At 35.7% G+C, this 18042-nt stretch overlaps 2 protein-coding genes across 6 annotated transcripts; one reads left to right on the top strand and one right to left on the bottom strand.

The window, feature by feature from the left end:
• Nucleotides 1–2786: 2786 nt before the first annotated feature.
• Nucleotides 2787–9695, top strand: LOC111303225 (uncharacterized). 5 transcript variants are annotated; one of them, XM_022899329.2, is made up of 14 exons: nucleotides 2787–3260; nucleotides 3510–3612; nucleotides 4316–4377; nucleotides 4516–4603; nucleotides 4741–4802; nucleotides 4883–4979; nucleotides 5139–5615; nucleotides 6253–6927; nucleotides 7022–7186; nucleotides 7263–7367; nucleotides 7478–7561; nucleotides 8519–8690; nucleotides 8771–8816; nucleotides 9104–9695. In XM_022899329.2, exons 2-14 carry the CDS (start codon nucleotides 3511–3513, stop codon nucleotides 9234–9236), a joined length of 2268 nt encoding a protein of 755 aa, XP_022755064.2. In that variant the 5' UTR covers nucleotides 2787–3260; nucleotide 3510; the 3' UTR covers nucleotides 9237–9695. The 5 variants fall into 5 exon arrangements, with proteins under 5 accessions (XP_022755064.2, XP_022755062.2, XP_089598277.1 ...); XM_022899327.2 differs by having other exon boundaries at nucleotides 2816–3260; nucleotides 6250–6927; XM_089742151.1 differs by lacking the exon at nucleotides 7478–7561 and having other exon boundaries at nucleotides 2816–3260.
• Nucleotides 9696–14555: 4860 nt separating this feature from the next.
• On the bottom strand, nucleotides 14556–17581 carry LOC111303224 (leucine-rich repeat extensin-like protein 4). The gene has a single exon (XM_022899326.2). It carries the CDS (start codon nucleotides 17136–17138, stop codon nucleotides 15042–15044), a length of 2097 nt encoding a protein of 698 aa, XP_022755061.2. The 5' UTR covers nucleotides 17139–17581; the 3' UTR covers nucleotides 14556–15041.
• Between the last annotated feature and the right edge of the window lie 461 nt (nucleotides 17582–18042).

Here is an 18042-nt window from a genome sequence, read left to right as displayed (position 1 = left end):
GATTCTTAACATAAAAATAACCCTTTTTTTAGGTGCGCCGCGTTTTTCTTAATATTTTTCATTAAACTCATGCAACGATAATTGATCTAAGTGTTTAATAAAGCATGATGTGATGTTGCTATTGATCCTTGCATGTGCACTACAAAACAATTTATCAATACAAAACAATTTAGCAATGGTGTTCCTTTCTAAGAATGAGTGACAAAAGCAAATATTTACACTCATATTTTTAGGTTTCTCACGAACGATAAGATTAATTTTAATAAAATAAAAAATAAAAATTATTATTATTAAAAAAAATTAATAAAAAATTTATATTGAATAAATATTATTAAAATTAATATTTAAATTTAATTGATAATACGATAAATTCAATCACATTATATCAAAAATATGATAAAATTCAAACAAAAATTTAAAATGATTATGGACTATGTTTGGTATTATCGATGGTTATTATTCTCCTTATTAAGTTGTTCTTTCTCTTATTAAAATTAATAAAAGATTCAAATAGTTAAATTCATCCATCCACATTAAAAATGATATGAGTGGAATGTATAACCTAACTATTGAATTTCTCAATGGTTGCCACCATTGTAAACCTTTCAATAAAAGGAAATTCTTATTAATGAATTTTTTTTTTCACCATGCCAAACGATATCAACAAAAATTAGTCAAAAATCTATTTGGATTTGAAAATTTTATTCAAATTTATTTGAATATGAATTTGACTTAATTTAATTTGATCAAAAGATTAACAACTTTGAACTCATATAAATTGAATTCGAATAATAAAAAAATTAATTCAAAATAATTAAAATTTAAAATTCAATAAATTAACTTTAAAATAAGAGAAATTTTTTATATAACCATTTTTTTCCGACCAAAATTTAATTTAGTATAACAAAAATACTCATAAAAATTATTTAATTATCTTTACTAAAATTACTTTGCTATCCTTCAACAATGGTCACTTAATTTTTCTTCTTTCAACTGAAATTATTGGTATATACTTCATGCAGAAATATATATTTAAAATTTTTAAAAATTTTTAAAAATACATATCAAATTAATTTAAAACCCTTTTAATCATGCGTTTTAAAATTTTTTTGAACTTTCCAGATATTTATGTATGCATGAATAAAAAAGTAAGTTATCCTGTGGATGGAGACGCGCCAACCGTCTATGCCAACAAGCTCGAGCAATCCAATCTCTGAAAAACAACAAGCTTCTTTATCAATGAAGTGCACCAATGCTGCTTTACGTACAAATATTCATATCTATATGACTTTGAAGCCATACGTAAATGCATATTCATATGACTGTAAAATTTTTGCTCAATATTGTACAAATTTAAGATTTTATTCAAAAATTAAAAGAAAAACATCAATCTTGCCTCGGATTTAATTTTGTTGCCAATTTCCTTCTAATCTTGGCTCAAAATAGATATTAAGGATATAAAATTTTTGATCAAAAGCAAACTAGTAAAAAAATAAATACAAAAGTTTGACTGATTAAAAATGAGAGGATTATCGAAGAGATTAAAGGTAAATGTGTTTGCCTGTAATAAACAATTTTACTTAAATATGTTGGAAATATAAGTGTATTTAACACATAAGTGTGAAAAAAAACAAAAATATGATTATATATAGAAATTGCCTTGAAATATGTTATACAGCTGATGCAAGTAGAATGGATTCTTTTCCTCTCTTTGGCATTGGGGTTTTATCACTCGTTTGAAAAATAAATTTCATTTGATTAGTTGTGATATATTTCTTACTTGACGGTGTTCTGAAATCAATTTTAGTATTAATTTAAAATTAATTTCATATTTAGATCCCAACTTCTAAAACTCGTGACAGAATAAGACAGCCTTTAAAATTTAGCATGAAAGAAAAAGACCATAAAAATAAAAATCACAAGAAGATTTGCATCACCGTCTGCCTGCCTGACTGGATATTCTTATCTTTCTTTAAGAATAGCCTTTTATGGTTTTTTTTTGGTCAAATGAAATAGTATAATTATTTTTGTCTCTTTTGCCCTTGTTTAATTTTTGAAATCCTAATTTGTCCATCACCAGGAGCGAGAAACGAACCGGAAAAAACCAGTCAGCTCACCCGGCGTCGGGTAAATCACCGGCGGCCTCTGGCAAAATTTTTGGTTAGATTAGTCTGCCGGAAGCCAAATTATTTCTTCTTTTCTTAGATTCTGGCGACTTTCGAGAAATTATCTTCAACGAAAACGTTATATTCCGACGTGAGGGGCCGGATTTGGGTCGATGGAAGCCAGATCGACCTACTAAAGACAAGATCTAGCCGCTGGTTCATCGAACCGGCACAAAAAGCCGGTCGGGAACAGCCATCTTTTGTCGCGGAAATGCGTTCAACGGCCTGAAATGACCGCTGATATGGGTAATCCGGTTCTCGGGCGATAGTTTTCGTGGATCAGCCCAAGTCAAAAGCGTCACCGTCGACGATTTTCTTACTGGCGTTGGCTGGAATGCTATAAGAAAAGATAAAAAGAAAAGAAAATGAGATTTATTAAAAATAAAATAATATTTTAATCATATTCTTTGCATATTCTAAAACATAATTCTTTGCATATTCTAAAACATAATTTTTTAAATAATTAGACGTTTTCATAATATTTGACCAAACATTTTTCAATCAAATTATATAATAATTATTTTTTACTTGATTCTCATAAAATAATTTTATAAATTATAATCTTAAAAACGAAAATCCTACCTCCAGTTATTAGGACATGGTAATTTAGTAAAGAAACTTATTAACAGGTCGTCTCACTTCAACAACGTAGACGAGTCACCAAAATCGTCAAAGAAAGAGCAACTGCAAGGGAACAAACCCTTTCCTCTTTTCTCTTCTCTGTCCGAGAACACAGTCAAAACTAAAAAAAAAAAAAAAAAAAAAAAATCCCGAATTTCTTTCGCTTTCTAAATTCTCTGTTTAAATCTACTTTTTCCTCGCTCTTCATTAAAAAAAAAAAAAAGCAGCCTTTTTATTTTTTACAGCCTTTTCTTAGTTCTTAGCTGTACCAAAGCTTTCCTCTGTGGTCACAAACACCCTTTCAAAGATCTATAAATTTCTCTCTCTTTCATTCTTTGTTTTCTTTATATTTTAATCAACTCTTTGTTGCTCTAGTTTTTACATAATTTTCTTGGCGTTGGATCGGAATTATTTGATTAAAAAGTGCCCAACGAAAGTTTGAAACAAACTTTTCCTTTTTCTCTTTGATTCCAGGTCAGTTCTTTGTTTCTTCTTTTTTTCTTTTTCTCGGTCAACTTTTCTAGGGTTCCAAACACGTCCTTATTTTATCTGTTTTTGCTGTTTTGTGTTTTTTTAGTTACTTTGTTTGTTCAGATCCGTTGCCTTTGGTTGGTTCAAATTTTGTATGTTGTATTTTTTATTTGTTTGATTAGCAGGAAATTCTGTGTTTAGTAAGGAAAAATATGGGGTTTCTAATTTAGATTGTTTAATTTTGCTTGGCAGTATGATGGCGAGTCGAGTGAAGGAAGACGAGAAAAATGAGCGAATAATTCGGGGCCTTCTCAAACAACCGGAGAATCGTAGATGTATTAACTGCAACAGTTTGGTATGATTTTCTTTTTTATTGTTTTTCTTGCTTATGTTTTGATCCCATGATTGTAGTCAGGGAGCCAGCATTGAATAGTTGATGATTGTGCTGTTGTATCCTGCTATAGATTGATGGAATTAAACTGTGTCTGAATTGTTCATCAAGTACATTTGGTTTTCGGATTTAGATATATACACTTGCTTATATATGTAGGTTTTGAACTTATTGCAAGTTTGCAACAGTGATGTTTATGAAATCATTGATGCTTGTGGCCCATTAATAATTTATTGTACAGAATATATTATTGATACTTCTGTATTTGTTTCCCTGCAAACATGGAAAGTTAACCCATGAATTTTCAAAAAAAAAAAAAAAAGAAGGAAAAAAGCGGGTTCTGCTTAGGACTGTACTTATTACCAGTGAGATAGGTTGTATATGTTTGAATACTCTATGGATTTGTTACAATTAGAAATCGTGATTAAAGTTTTGATGAATTCTGAAATCTTCACTCTTAAACCTTTTGGGAAGTTTTGATTGTTCCGTAAAATTTTTGTTTGAATATCCTTCTGGAATGTTGCTTCTGGAAATTCAGTTGAAATATGTTTTTTGCAGCAATTTCCTTATGCCAAATTGAGTGTGATTTCCTTTAATGTGTAAATTTTGGAGTGCATATACTTTCTCTGTCATAGCGTTGCTATTTGCTAACTTATTAGCTGAGCAGGGTACTCAATATGTTTGCACAAATTTCTGGACATTTGTTTGCACCACCTGTAGTGGAATACAGTAAGTTTTCACATTTTTTAGCACATTAAGTTTTCTTTACATATTGGCTGCTGATTAGCTTATATCTGAGATTTAGTGCCTTTCTAATGATAGTCAGTAGCTTTACTAAAGCTGGCTCCTGGTTTTAATTGTTTCCAGTCGGGAGTTCACACATAGAGTTAAATCAGTATCGATGTCTAAATTTACTTCTCAAGAAGTTAGTGCTCTTCAAGAAGGGGGAAATCAGGTACAGATAAACTCTCTCTCTCTCCCTTCCTTTTTAAAGAAAAAAGGAAAAAGATTTCTTTCATGTTTGTGTAATTTTCTTTTCATTTCTGATGTTCCAGTTTCTCATTTTGCCTTGTTCGTTTCTCTGACTTGCAGCATGCAAAAGGAATCTATTTTAAAGAATGGGATCCGCAGCGTAATTCTGTTCCTGACAGCAGGTTATCACCCAAATATCCAATCTTTTGGTTCTGTGCCTTCATTAGTTACCATGTTTCTGAGTCAAAAACTTTGTTGCCAGCAATGTTGAGAGGCTTCGAGACTTCATTAAGCATGTTTATGTGGATAGAAGATATAGTGGTGAGAGAAACTATGACAAGCCTCCACGAGGAAAGATGGTGAGATGCCCTTCCCCATTCCTATTTTCCATCGAATGTCAATCAGTTATAAAGTTAGGTTCCTTCTTCCAGAGGAGGGAATATTTAGGTATCCTGATATTATCGAATATGCAACAGTAGAGTGTTGTATTAAGATTTCCTGAATTGTGCATTATGCAGGGTGACAAGGAAGACTTTTATGAGAATAGGAGGACAGATGGATATCATGGAGGGACCAGAAGTCCACCATATGAAGATACATATGAACGCCGTCACAGTGAAAGGTCCAGTCCAGGGGGAAGAAATGATGACAGAAATTCTAAATATGGTTATGATGAAAGGCGAAGTCCTGGATATGGTCAAGAAAGTCGACAATATGGTGATTACAGAAGAAGTCCTGCTCGTCCTGAGATTGTCAATGACTGGCGCAGAGAAGATAGATTTGGTAATGGGAGGAAACCTGAAGATCGTAGAATATCTGATGGAGATCCAAAGTTGGAAGGGAGGTCACCTGACCGACCAAAAGATTTAGAGTCATCCAGTCCCCCAGCGGTTCGTCCTGTTAGAGAAATTTTGGGTGAGAATATAATACCCCTTCGTATAAGTGAACCTCCAAATGCAAATGGCGGAAGAACTGTTGATGGCCCTCAGACACAGGTAGTTTCTGCTATGTGCTGTGTAACAATAATTTAATGTTGTGGTTAGGGTTTTGTTTTGGTTTAATTTGCAATGTTCACAAGTCTTTTCTTTGTTTTTTGTGGTGTTCAGAGTAATTTATTTATGTCTTAGCATTATGCCCTTCTGAATTTGTTCTAAAAGCCTATAGTTTTGACGTGATGCCTTTTACCACAGTTATGGTCAATTTGATTATGATATCATGGTACTTTGTTGCAACAACACTTTTAAAATGTTTGGCATGATAATTTATACCTTTAAGTTAGATAAAGTTGTACCCAATTGAAGCATAGCAGTTTTGGCTTTCCATAATGAATTCTTTGCAGTTGTTTTATGGTTAACTTTTTGCATCTTTAGGTCTCTTTCACTTGCTTTGGTGTGAACCCATTTGCATTTTAAGTAGAATATAGGTATAACTTGGGTGTCAATTGTCACTAAAAGAGATGGACTTTGCTTGTCATAAATCTAGAACTTTGCATGGCCATGTATTAAGATTCTTTCCTTTCTCATTACTGCATGAGAAAAAAGATGTTTTCCTGTCAATTCTTTAAAGTTTTTCAACTTTAATGTGGGTAAAGAAAAAGGAAATGGACTTATTGTAGTGTATTACTTCTAGCAGAGAACTGTATCCTCTAGCAGCTTGGGATCTACCAGTGGGAATCCTGCGGAAGTCAAGTTGGAAATGACTGGGAGCTTAATTGATTTCGATACTGATCCTGAACCTCCAGTAACTTCCACAGTTTCTCATACACAACAAAAAACTGTGACTCAATCCATTGTGCAGCCAACGAGTTCTAACAATGACAACAACTGGGCGTCTTTTGATTTTACCCCTCAGCCAAATGTTTCTCGGGCTTCTTCGAATGTGAACACTCTTGACTCTGTTCTATCTCAATTGTCAGTTCCAGCATCTGTACCTGGTCATCTATCAGGAGTATCTACCAGTGTTGGTGGTCAGGTACCTGCTTCTGTGGCCAACGTGAATGTAGCACCTCTTGGTGGTAATTCCAATGTTGCATTCACAGGGCAGATTCAAACATTACCCTTTGGTGCTGGTGCTCCTCCACCTGCACCAGTTAGCAATATCTCAACTTTGCCTTCTGGTGCTTTGACAGCTGGCCCTGGATTAACGCCTACAATGCCTGCAAGCAGTGTTAGTTCTCAGGTCAATGTTAATAATGCTGGACAATGGCCTAATATGCAGCACCAACAAACTTCTTTTTTCTCTGCAGCCGGTGGTCTCTCTACTACCCAACAATTTATGCTACCTGTTGGTGGAGCTTCAACCAATCAGGTGGGAAGTATTTTCTAGTGTTCTTATGTTTTGTGATATATTATGGAAAATTGACTCTTTGTTCACCTAATTCCATGTCGAAACATTTTGGCAGCCATGGAATTTTGCTGCTTCCCAGCATGTGCAGGAGCCTTTGAGTGCACCAGTTGTACAAACACCTCAAGCTGTCTCAAAACCTATCCAGGATGTCACTTCTACTGTTGCAACACAGCAGCCCTCTACAGAAACAAAAACAAGTGGAAGAACAGAACTACCAGCGGTAATTTCTTTTTAGACAAGGATATTGTAGTTTTATTTGAGGAATATTTGTTGTCTTAGCTTCTTGTTCTTTGCAGGATCTATTTACTGCAACCCACCGTTCCTATCCTGCAGCTGTATCAGTGTGGCAAACTGGCCGACCACATGGGATGGCGTTTGCAATGCAATATAATACTGCAGTGGTACTGTTACATCTCAAGAGCAATTAGGTTCATGAGTTCTTTCTTTCTTAACTGCATGTCTAGTTACTAGATGAATCACTTTTGGTTCTGCATGCATTTGGTTGTTACAGCCAATGTCTGCTTTTCCTCAGTCATCAAGGTCAATAAATCCATTTGATCTTGGCGGTGAAGCACCTCCGGTTCAAACTCAAACAGTATGTTATTCACTTCTTTTGAAGTATTTCATTGCTTGTGGCTCCAACTGACTTGGTCCTATTTGGGTTTAGGATTTTGTGATAACTTCATGACAGAGTTTTGTAACGCTGGCATGCTTGTCTTTTGCATTTGTGTAGAATTTAAGTCTCGTTGTAAAATTTAGGTAATAGAGAGAGAGAGTAAACAAGTTTATTGTTTAATTTCTTGATGCTAAGGTTGACTGTTTTGGCTTAGTGTCACGGTCCTAGAGAGGAGCCATAAATCCTATATCGACTGTGTACCGGAGCTGATATTGGGATATAAGGGTTCACACCGCTTCAACTTGTGAGGCGCTTTTTGTGGGACAAAACTGTTAGGCCAGTGGGCCAGAACGGACAATACCTCACAAGTTAGCATAGACCGTGACATTTGGTATTAGAGCTGGCTCTGGGGGTATTAGCGATGTGCCACCAAGGACGGTGGGCCTCTGTTGGAGTGGGGAAGGATGTCATGGTCCTAGAGAGGAGCCATGAATCCCACATCGATTGTGTACTAGAGCTGATCTTGGTATATAAGGGTTCACATCCCTTCAACTTGTGAGGTACTTTTTGTGGAACAAGACCATAAGGCCAACGGGCCAGAGTGGATAATACCTCACAAATTAGTGTGGACCATGACACTTAGCCTGTGAGGAAATTCAGGTATTTATTTGACTTTGTAGATCAGAGCTGTCTAAACTGGATTTTCTGGTTGACAATCTTGAAGATAAAAAATTACCATATGAGTCTGATTTTGCCTGTTAGTTTTGGAGATGCATGATCAATTCATCCAATAACCACAGTTCCCAACCTACTCTCACGTTTTGAAATACCAAAGCAAAGCCATTTGCCATTGAACTTATCTAGGAGTAGCACATTTATTGTTTTTTTTTTTTTTCTTTTTTTGCAATCTTCTTTATTGTGTTGCTTGTGGTGCAGTTCCCTTCAATGGCTTCCTTACAAGGTGCCGTACCAAATGTGCCACCTCCTGGCCTATTGCACACTTCTAGCCTTGGTACTTCATCATCAGTGTGGATGCCACCTCAGTCGTTACCTTATGCATCAGGGATGGCATTGCAGTCACCGCCTTATGCATCAGCAGTGCTGCAAAGTAAAGCTTTTAATTCCCCCTTCTTGTTGTGTAGTATTGTTTTATTCCTTTAATGTGCTTAATTCTTAAAAAATTTACAGGGCCATTCCTAGGAGCACAATTACCTAATAACTTGCCACCTGCCAGGTAAATTATTTCTCTAATCTTGAAGATTTACTTTTATCCATGCATTCATAAGGGGAAGATTTACTTGGATTTCATGTATGCTCATCCTGTCTTTATATGTGTTCATGTCTGTCTTCATTTCCCTCTCTTCATCACTAGTGTGCGCTTTGTTTTAGCATTACCTGATAACTTCTACGAGTATTTTTGGTTGCTGGCTTTGTCTCCAGTTGCTGATTACTGTCTCTGATAACTTTTACGATTATTCTAGGTTTATGTACCTAATCTATGAGATATTATTTGCTTTGCAGCCATCAAATTGGCAGCATTGGCAGTGGGGCATCTTTTGGTTTTGTGAATACTGATCAACAGGTGGCTGGTAGATTCTCGGCACCAGCTACCCCACAGCCTTACTCTTCTGTTGGGGGCAACCCATTTGGCTGAATATAAAGAAAAAAGCATCCAGGACCTGATGTCTGGTTTAGCATCCTCTTGTTAGTACCTGTTAAATTGATGGGTGGAAATTTTGGTTTTAGTTCGAGTGATTCATTTCTGGTACAAGGATCTGATATCCATACTGGCCATAGATAATTAGTTTGGTTCTCACACAGAGGGAGAAACGAGTGAGCGAGTGAGTTGCGAGCACAATTTGCAATGGTACTGCGGATAAGCTTGTGGGGATCTAGTTTGTTTTTAGATATGATGCTGATTGTAAATTCCTTCGAGTGATCTGTGTGTTACCCACAAATTGTATCATTTTCTCTCTTTTTTTTTTTTTTTTTTTACCATGTATGATTTTGTAGTCTGTCACTGACTCAGATAACCACTTCTGATGAAAGTTTTTGAAAATTGTTACAGCTTGTAACTTTGTAATGTAAAATAGTATTGAGATTTTTTGAAGAACTTGCAAATTCAAATTACACATTATCTAGATTACATGACATTTTTGAGGCATGAAATTTATTTCACACATAACAAATGAAAATAAGAATTGAAATATAATTATTAAATATGACATGCGTTTATGGTTTATTAAATGCAAAATAAAAAGGGCTCGTTATTGACAAAAGTTAGCCCATGGAAGTGGAGTGGCTGATTAATTCTGCATTAAACGATGAAAACGACGACTAACTGTTTTGTTTCTTAGTCTAATTCATTGATTGAAAATTTCATACTAGTATAATATATAGTACTTGAGCTGAAAATTCGCCGTTAACGCTATTTACCTATTCATTGAATATTTTTGTTAATAAATTTTTTACTAAGCATTTTTTCATGAAATTATTTGAAAGTATGGAACGTAAATTCATAAAGTTAGTCGGTGTCTATTGCGGCCGATACTTTTAGGAGATGTAAATTTGTTCCTTGTTTTAATTGATTAGAATCTGAAATTTTCTTATTGAATTGTTTAAATACTTTTTTTTGTTTTTGTTTTTCTGTCTCACAAAATAAATAAAATATTTCATATTTTGAAAACCTATTTTTCAGTTTTCGATCTCGCTGTTCTTTGTATTTGATCTTCGAAATTTATTGTTACGATGATATGTTTGTTATCTTGTATAATATTATATTGCTCGGGTCGAGTGGATGGCAGTAGGATTAAATGCTGTTTATTATTTTTATAGGTTGATGCTGTTCTTCTTGCTAACCAGTTTCGAAAGAGGCTTATTAATTATCAATCAGGTAATGTAAATTAAAATTTTCAAATATATATAAAACACTACTACTTAACGGAAAAAACTTATGGGCTTAAATGGGTCAAAGCTCACTCCGCTTAAATCCATAACCATAGGCTTGTCAAAAATTTTGGGCCTAGGTCTATATGTTCCTCCCACAAAAAATTTTTTTTTTTTTAAAATGTTATGATTCATATTTTCTTAGTACAAAAATGTGTTTAGTGCGGGAGTATTTTATTTGTAATTTTTTATTATAATATTATAATTAATTAATTATAATAAAAAATTATTTAAAAATAGTTTCGATATAATATTTTTATAAATCTTACATCATGTTGAATTATTATTGATTAATTAGATTATGGTAATTATAAAAAATATGTTTCCATTTATTTACGTCAAAGAGAGCTGATCTTGATGGTAATGTTAGGAAAAGTTGTGTCTTAGATCCTACTCTCGTTTCGTCCAGTTTTATATTAGTTTTGTTATTTGTTGATGTGGATTATTTATTAGTTTTTAAATTTTATTTAATTATAATGTAATTTTTACTAATATACGTAATTTCATAAAAACTAAAAAAACATTTTGTTCCAACAATTTTTTGTTGTTGTTGTGAATGTGAAATAAATAACAATTGTAATTAAAACATAATTAAAAATTGATATATTTAAAAAATCAATGATTAATATGACCTTATTTTAATATTTTTAGTAATTATTTTATTAAAATTTTATGTAGTTTTTTTAATTGAATAAGTATCAAAAACCAAACTTAACATATTTGAATTTAAATAAATTTGGTATGTTCTAGAAAATCCTTTCTTTTTTTTTTTTTGAATTTCAATGAATACCATAACCCGGAGAAGAATTCATTTCTTTTGTACCATTTTAAAATGTAAAGGCCAATGGTTTATAGGTTTATACTAAAGAAGAAGAAAGGAATGGCTATGCTTACCTAACACTCCTAATGAAATTATTGAGATTATGGTTTGATAAGTGGTTCACTTGGTGACCCCAAATGGCTTCACCATATCAACATGGGGGGACCAGATTTTAATTACTGATTTGACTCAGGATACTTATATTTATAATTAGAGGGGGCAATGAAATTGAATGGTATGCAATTGTGTTGTTAAAGTTGCATTAATAAGCTAGCAGCACCCATCACTATTACTCAAAATACTCAATAGAAGTTTGGATGTGTGAATGTTTTATTGATTCTTAGAGAAAATGATGCCTAAAACTAGGCAAATCCTCATAGGGCTATATAAATCCTCTTTAATTTTCTTCATTACAATGCATTATTTTTGTTTTTCCAAGTGGTATCTGGTTATCCATTTGCAAGAATTTTTTCGATTTTAATAAAAATAAAAAATAAAAAATTTAACTTAATTAATTCATATGATTTAAAAGTTAAATACTAATTTTTTTATTTTTTATATTTAGCTTACTTTACAAAAAAAACAATACTTAGTTATGAAGCATGGGCAAAGGTTTTCTATATGGTGGACTCAAATCATTGGGGGGATTTGGTGGAAAAATCCTTTTTAAGTTCAAGGTTGTTTTATCTTTTTCCAGTTCCCTGTTTCCTTTTTCATGTGCTTGATGGGGTCAATTTTCATAAGCAACGACTTTATAATGTGCGATTAATATATGTGACCTAATCACAGCCTGTCCAATCACAACACCTAATTAAATGGACTAATAGTTATGTCCCATTTTTAGGTGAAATAAAACCAAAAAAAAAGGAAAAAAAATCATTTATGGCATTTAAGTTTTTCATTATGTTTCGTATGTGCAAAGCTGTAACAGCCCATGTGACTATCATCTTTTGTAGGGCTCTCTTTTTTTTTTTTTTTTTTCTATGAATTGTATCTTATCATTCAATTGCAAATGCAAAATAGATAACTAGAAGACTTGTTGGCTTTGCATTAAATTTCATTTTAGAACAAAATTAAGCTCAACACTGGCAAAGTGATGAAATTTTAATGGCAGTCATTTAAATTTCAGAGCTGGGAAAGTGACCCTAAGTTGCCTTGTCCAAGGGTTCCTGCATTCAACCACTGCTTTTATGGATAGTGGATTTTTCTTGTTATGGGAATATCTCACAATCATAGACTGAATGAAAGGGTGAAAGCTTGGTTGCCACTAGCTTAAGGTGATTTTATTCTGAATTTTTTGTTCCTATTATTTTATGGTCATGTACCTAATCATGCCATTATCCAACATATATTCCATTCTCCTTTTAATGATTCTTAAAGGAGAATATCAGTGATAGTGTACAATTTTTTCTCCTTTATTTTAATACTGCTCTAAGGCCAGAAAATCACATGCTAAACTGATTATGTAATTCCTTAAAATAATTCTGTAATCGGATATATAATAATAATGCAAAGTGGGGAAGAAAGGCAAATAAATAGGTGAAGAGTTGCCAAAGGCAATAGCTGGGGACATGATTAAAGTAGTGCAAAAACATAAATGAATGCTTAGCTTCAGCATCTTTCCTTTTATTTAATGGGATTGTTTTATCAGTAAAAAAAAAAGTAACAGCATTGGTGATTCACATGCTCCTATCAGTGCCAGACAGGAGTTTAGTAGTGTTCTTTTCTCCAATTCTCAAAAGAAAACCTGATTAACAATGGAAACAAAACACATTTTTGGAAGAAAGCAAACCCCTATGGAAAATTTGTGCTGTTTCCTGACCTTTCAGAAATTGAGATTTCTGCAGAAAGAGACTTGGCAATGGAGGGTCATTTAGAACTATAGAAGGATTCTTAATCGAGAGGAAGACCCCAAGTTGTTCTTGTCCTAGACAGTGTCCAAGAAGAAGGAATGTGCTTTGAAGTTTCAATTGAGACAAATTCTGTGCTACAATTTAGAATGGCGCCATGGAAAAGTGCATGGATAAAACTGCTGTGGCTAATAGTGCGCTTGGCAATGATGTTACCACGTTGCCGCGGTTGCTGCCTGGCATTAAGGTATTTTGGATGCTGATATTTGTCAAAAACAGGGTTTTCTTTCTAGTTAATTTGGGTGGCGACTGTGCTTTGGAACTAATTTTGATTGATAGACCATTAAATTTCATATTGTTCACATTTTTTCGGACTCAATCACAACAATTGAGGCCGAAGCACTTTCAGATGGTGCATATGCTAGGAAAATGAGGCTTCATGAAATGATCCCCTGAGAAGAAAATGTGCAGGAACAAGGACATCAGTCAACAGCAGTAGCCACCAATTGCGGCAGCTAAGGAGTTGAACTTTTCAATTCCAGATTCCAAAGCGAAAAAATCTGAGCGTGAAGAAATCTGGTTGGAATTCAAAATTTCAACCCACCATTTGGGGGTTGCACATGGGACTAAATCCCAACAACAGTAATCAAATGATAAAAGTTGATCACAGATTGAATCTACCACCATTAAGGGGGAAACTTTAATGCCTCATTTCAAGTCCCACTAAAGATCTCAACTAGCACCTGCCGCCTCAATCGAAAATTCTGGGCTTGGATGAAATCACTCGGAGACAACAAAGAGATCCTAAACAAACCCCCTCTTCCCAGATTTACCTGGAATGCTGGAACTACAGGCAACCATAACTTGCTGAATATAAGCTTTTTCCTCAAAAGGCTGGAAAATTTTCTTTTGATAATGCCAAAAAGCTGGAAATTGGTCGTTAAACAATGTTGAAAGATAAAGAAACAGGAAGTTTTTCTTAAAGATGGCAGGGTCACATTTCAGCTTTCATCCTCACTGAGTTCCTGATTCAAAGATTAACTAAAGAGAACAAAAAAAAAAAAAAGGTACCAAAAGAATCGATTCTCCCCATCAACAAATATAATTTTCATTCAGAATCTAACTCGTACGAATAAACCATCTTTCAAAATCACCTAATCTTACACCAAGAATCAAGTAATGAACTTGTTCTGCGCAATGCTATGAAAATCAGAAGGAAATGATCAACTAAATTGCAAAAAGAATGAAGCATGGTGATATGCATCAGTCAAACTCAAGATACAGAAACAAATGATAAACACGATCGAGAATAAATAGTGAATAGTAAAGGAATAACTGAATTCAGGAAAATCATCAATACAAGTAAAATGTTCATCGGATTATACTATAAAATGAGAAGCATAAAAGAAACAAAGTATGATAATGACAATAAAAACCCACAAACTAGCAGCAGCATTAGCAAGGCTCTGGATAATTGTGGTTCTCAAAATTAATACCTATACATAAGACTTTCTCTGCAGCCTAATCTCTCTTTCTCTGCCATTTTTATTTCACAACTCCAAATATCCATAACAATTTCAAACAAATATACCTATCCCTCTCTTTCTCTCTTCTTTCCACTCTCTTCAATAACATTCATTGAGAGCTCAAAGCGGTAAAACTTTTTATGAATCCCTTCCATGAGCGATGAGAATTGCTCCCAAGAGGAAAGAAGAGTTCTTTTTTTGTAGTAATAAAGTGCAAAGATGAGGAAAAAGAAGGCGTGATGATAGCCAATGCAATTTTTTTGAACATTTTTTGGGGTTTGTGATTAAGGTTAGAGGATGAAAATTCTTAAAAAGAATCAATAGAAAGGTGGCGGCGGGGGTGATGCGTAGGACACTCCAATGACCGGTGGCAATGGCCCCTCATATACAGGAGCTGGCGGTGGTGGTGGCGAGGAATATGTTACAACGGGTGGCGGCGGTGATTCATAAACTGGAGATGGTGGAGGTGAAGGTGATGGGGGAGGCTTGTAATGAATTGGGGGAGGTGGCGATGATGGAGGTGGTGTTGGTGGTGGCGGCAAGTACTCTACACATGGTGGTGGGGGTGGAGGTGGTTCTATACATGGCAGAGGCGAAGGTGGTGGTGGAGAGTAAACTGGAGGAGGTGGTGATAAGTATGGATAAATTGGCGGTGGAGGCGAATGTGGTGGCGGTGGTGGAGAATGTGGCGGAGGTGGTGGTGGTGGGGAGCTATAGTAGTAATGAACGGGTGGTGGTGGGGAAAACAATGGAATTGGTGGAGGTGGTGAATTTGGTGGCGGAGGAGGTGGGGACCTCACACAATATGTAGGTGGAGTTGGTGAAGGCGGTAGGGGTGACGGTGGAGGTGGTGATGGATAAGTTGGTGGTGGAGGTGAAGGCGGGGGAGGCGATGGTGGGGGTGGGGATGGCGGAGGTGGTGATGGTGGTGGTGGCGAGGGCGGTGGTGGGGGAGGTGAATAAACTGGTGGTGGTGGTGGTGGTGATGGTGGAGGGGGAGGTGAAGAGTAAACGGGTGGTGGGGGCGGAGGTGAATAAACTGGCGGGGGAGGTGGAGAGTATACAGGGGGCGGCGGTGGTGGGGGTGGTGGGAATTTTGGAGTATGAACGGGTGAAGGAGGTGGTGGTGATAGCATAACAACTGGTGGAGAAGGCACCCGTATCGGCGGAGAAGGTGGAGGAGGAGAAGGTAAAGAAGGAACAAAAGGAGTACATCCAAATGAACTGCAATCCACTGGCCTTGACAAGAAAGACTTACATTGGGCAGCGCTTCTTTGCAGAGGTCTTGCAGGCAAGCAATTTCTTCTGTCGTCAAAATCTTGTAAGCTCAGGCAAATAGGTGGTTCTCCAGTGAAGAAATTGTACGAGAATGTGAAGTTTTGCAAATTCGGTAACTGACAAATGCCGGCTGGAATTTTACCAGAGAGCATATTATGTGCCACATTGAGTTGCTCAAGGCTGACCATTTCTCCAATTTTTTCCGGCAGAGGACCCATTAACTCATTGAAGCTAACATCGAAAACAGTCAAGTTTCTAAGCAAACCAATTTCTTTAGGCAAGCAAGATCTCAAACCATTGTTCATAAGAATGATTTCTTCAAGACCTTTCATGTTACCAAGACTTGAAGGCACGCATCCGTGGAATTTGTTGTTGGCTAGGACAATAACAGAAACTGGGGAGTTGCCAAAGTTGTCAGGGAGATTGAATCTGAAGCGGTTGTGGTTGATGAAGATGGCATCCAAATCTTTGTCAAAAAGTTCTTTTGGTACGGTTCCTTCAAACTCGTTGAACCTCAGATCCAAGAATTTGAGTGAAGGCAGCTTCAGAACCACTTCAGGAAACTTACCAGCAAACCTGTTGTTGCTGAGATCCAGCTCGAATAATAACTTCAGCCTTTCGAACTTGTGCGGAACAGTACCACAAAAGCGATTGGAGTTGATGTGGAACAATGCAAGATCAGTGAGTAAGCCAAGCTCCTCCGGCAAGTACCCTGCAATATCACCATGGTTTAGATCAATGCCAGCAACGGTCTTGATTTTCCTGTTATCAGGTGCAGCAGCACAGAAAACCCCAGTGTAATTGCAAACATTAGATCCAACCCAATTACTTGTGTAATTGGAAGGGTCAGAAAGAATAGCTTGTTTCCAAGCTTGTAAAGCTATGTAAGCATTTCTGAGCCTCGGATTTTCAAAGACAAGAGATGGGTCAACAGTGACTCTTTCTCCTCTATCACCAAACTCATCCCTGTAATAGAGAAGCTGACGCTGCTTGATATACAAGACTTCCTGGTCAGTGAGGCCACCATGGCTTGAAAAGGAATGCTGCTGCTCACAGGAACAGAAGCCGATAAAGAATGAGATGAGCAGGAGTGAGAGATGAGAAGAATGGAGCTTGATATGAGTCTTCTTCTTCATCTTACATGAGACATCTGATTTAACAAATGCCACTTTCTTTTCTTTTCGTCTGCTTGGTTCGTACCTCTCTTTCTATCTCTCACTCTTTTCTTGCAAAGCTTGGTTTGAAAATGGGGGTTTTTGCAAAAATGTCTATGCAAATATGTGGAGAGGGGAAACGGAGAAAAGATAGGGATTTTGGGTTAGAGGAGAAGGACAAAGGGTGAGGGTTTTTCTAGTAGGGATTTTGGAGATGCGTGTGAGAGAGAGAGAGAGAGAGAGAGAGAGAGAGAGAGAGTATGGGAGCAAAGAAATAATTATACAGCTAAATACAGCTCAAAGCCCACCAGATTCTCTCTTTCTTTCCCGTCTTTTTTTTTCATATTTTGCCCCCTTTCCTTTATGTAAATTTCTCTCGTTGCAATGCTGACTTTATTCTTTCTTAATCCCATTCCCATTCAACTTCTACAAGCTAAAGTTAGGAACGAGCCATGTAAAAATAGGAATTGTAACCCATAACCCTTTTGTGTTCTTCTTTCTTTTTCTTTTTTTTTTCCAAAAAAAAAACGTTAATTGTGTTTAAGTATCAATAATTGACAACAATTTTTAATTTAAAGTTCAAATAATGTAAAAGTTGTTCTAGGGAAGTAGGTGGAGGAGCCCTTTTCCGGCCATTATTGACCAGGAAAAAAGAAAGATCCGGCAGGTAGCGTGTTAATATCACGAGATTGCAGTGAAAATTTCACGAGTGATTGGTAACATAAATTTTTGGTGGTGGGATGATGTGAATAAGATAGAGGCACACAAGCAGAGAGGGGACCTGACCTGAGAGAGACATTGAGACAGTAGATTTTAATCCAACTTTGGGGTGGTGCAGTAGTTTTGTTTTGTTTCTTTAGGTTTGTCAAATCAGAAAACTCTTCTA

The sequence above is a fragment of the Durio zibethinus genome, chromosome 13 (genome assembly GCF_047325235.1).
Source record: "Durio zibethinus cultivar Kanyao isolate XHJ-2024 chromosome 13, ASM4732523v1, whole genome shotgun sequence".
Lineage (NCBI taxonomy): Eukaryota > Viridiplantae > Streptophyta > Magnoliopsida > Malvales > Malvaceae > Durio > Durio zibethinus.
The sequence above is the reverse complement of the archived record's forward strand: the minus strand, read 5'-3'. Positions and strand labels throughout refer to the sequence as shown.

Coding starts and splice junctions, on each gene's coding strand:
- LOC111303225 (XM_022899327.2), top strand. CDS start 3,511: ATGATGGCGAGTCGAGTGAAGGAAGACGAGAAAAATGAGCGAATAATT. Junction 5,616..6,249: donor TTGATGGCCCTCAGACACAG/GTAGTTTCTGCT, acceptor TATTACTTCTAG/CAGAGAACTGTATCCTCTAG. Junction 7,562..8,518: donor CTCCGGTTCAAACTCAAACA/GTATGTTATTCA, acceptor CTTGTGGTGCAG/TTCCCTTCAATGGCTTCCTT.
- LOC111303224 (XM_022899326.2), bottom strand. CDS start 17,138: ATGAAGAAGAAGACTCATATCAAGCTCCATTCTTCTCATCTCTCACTC.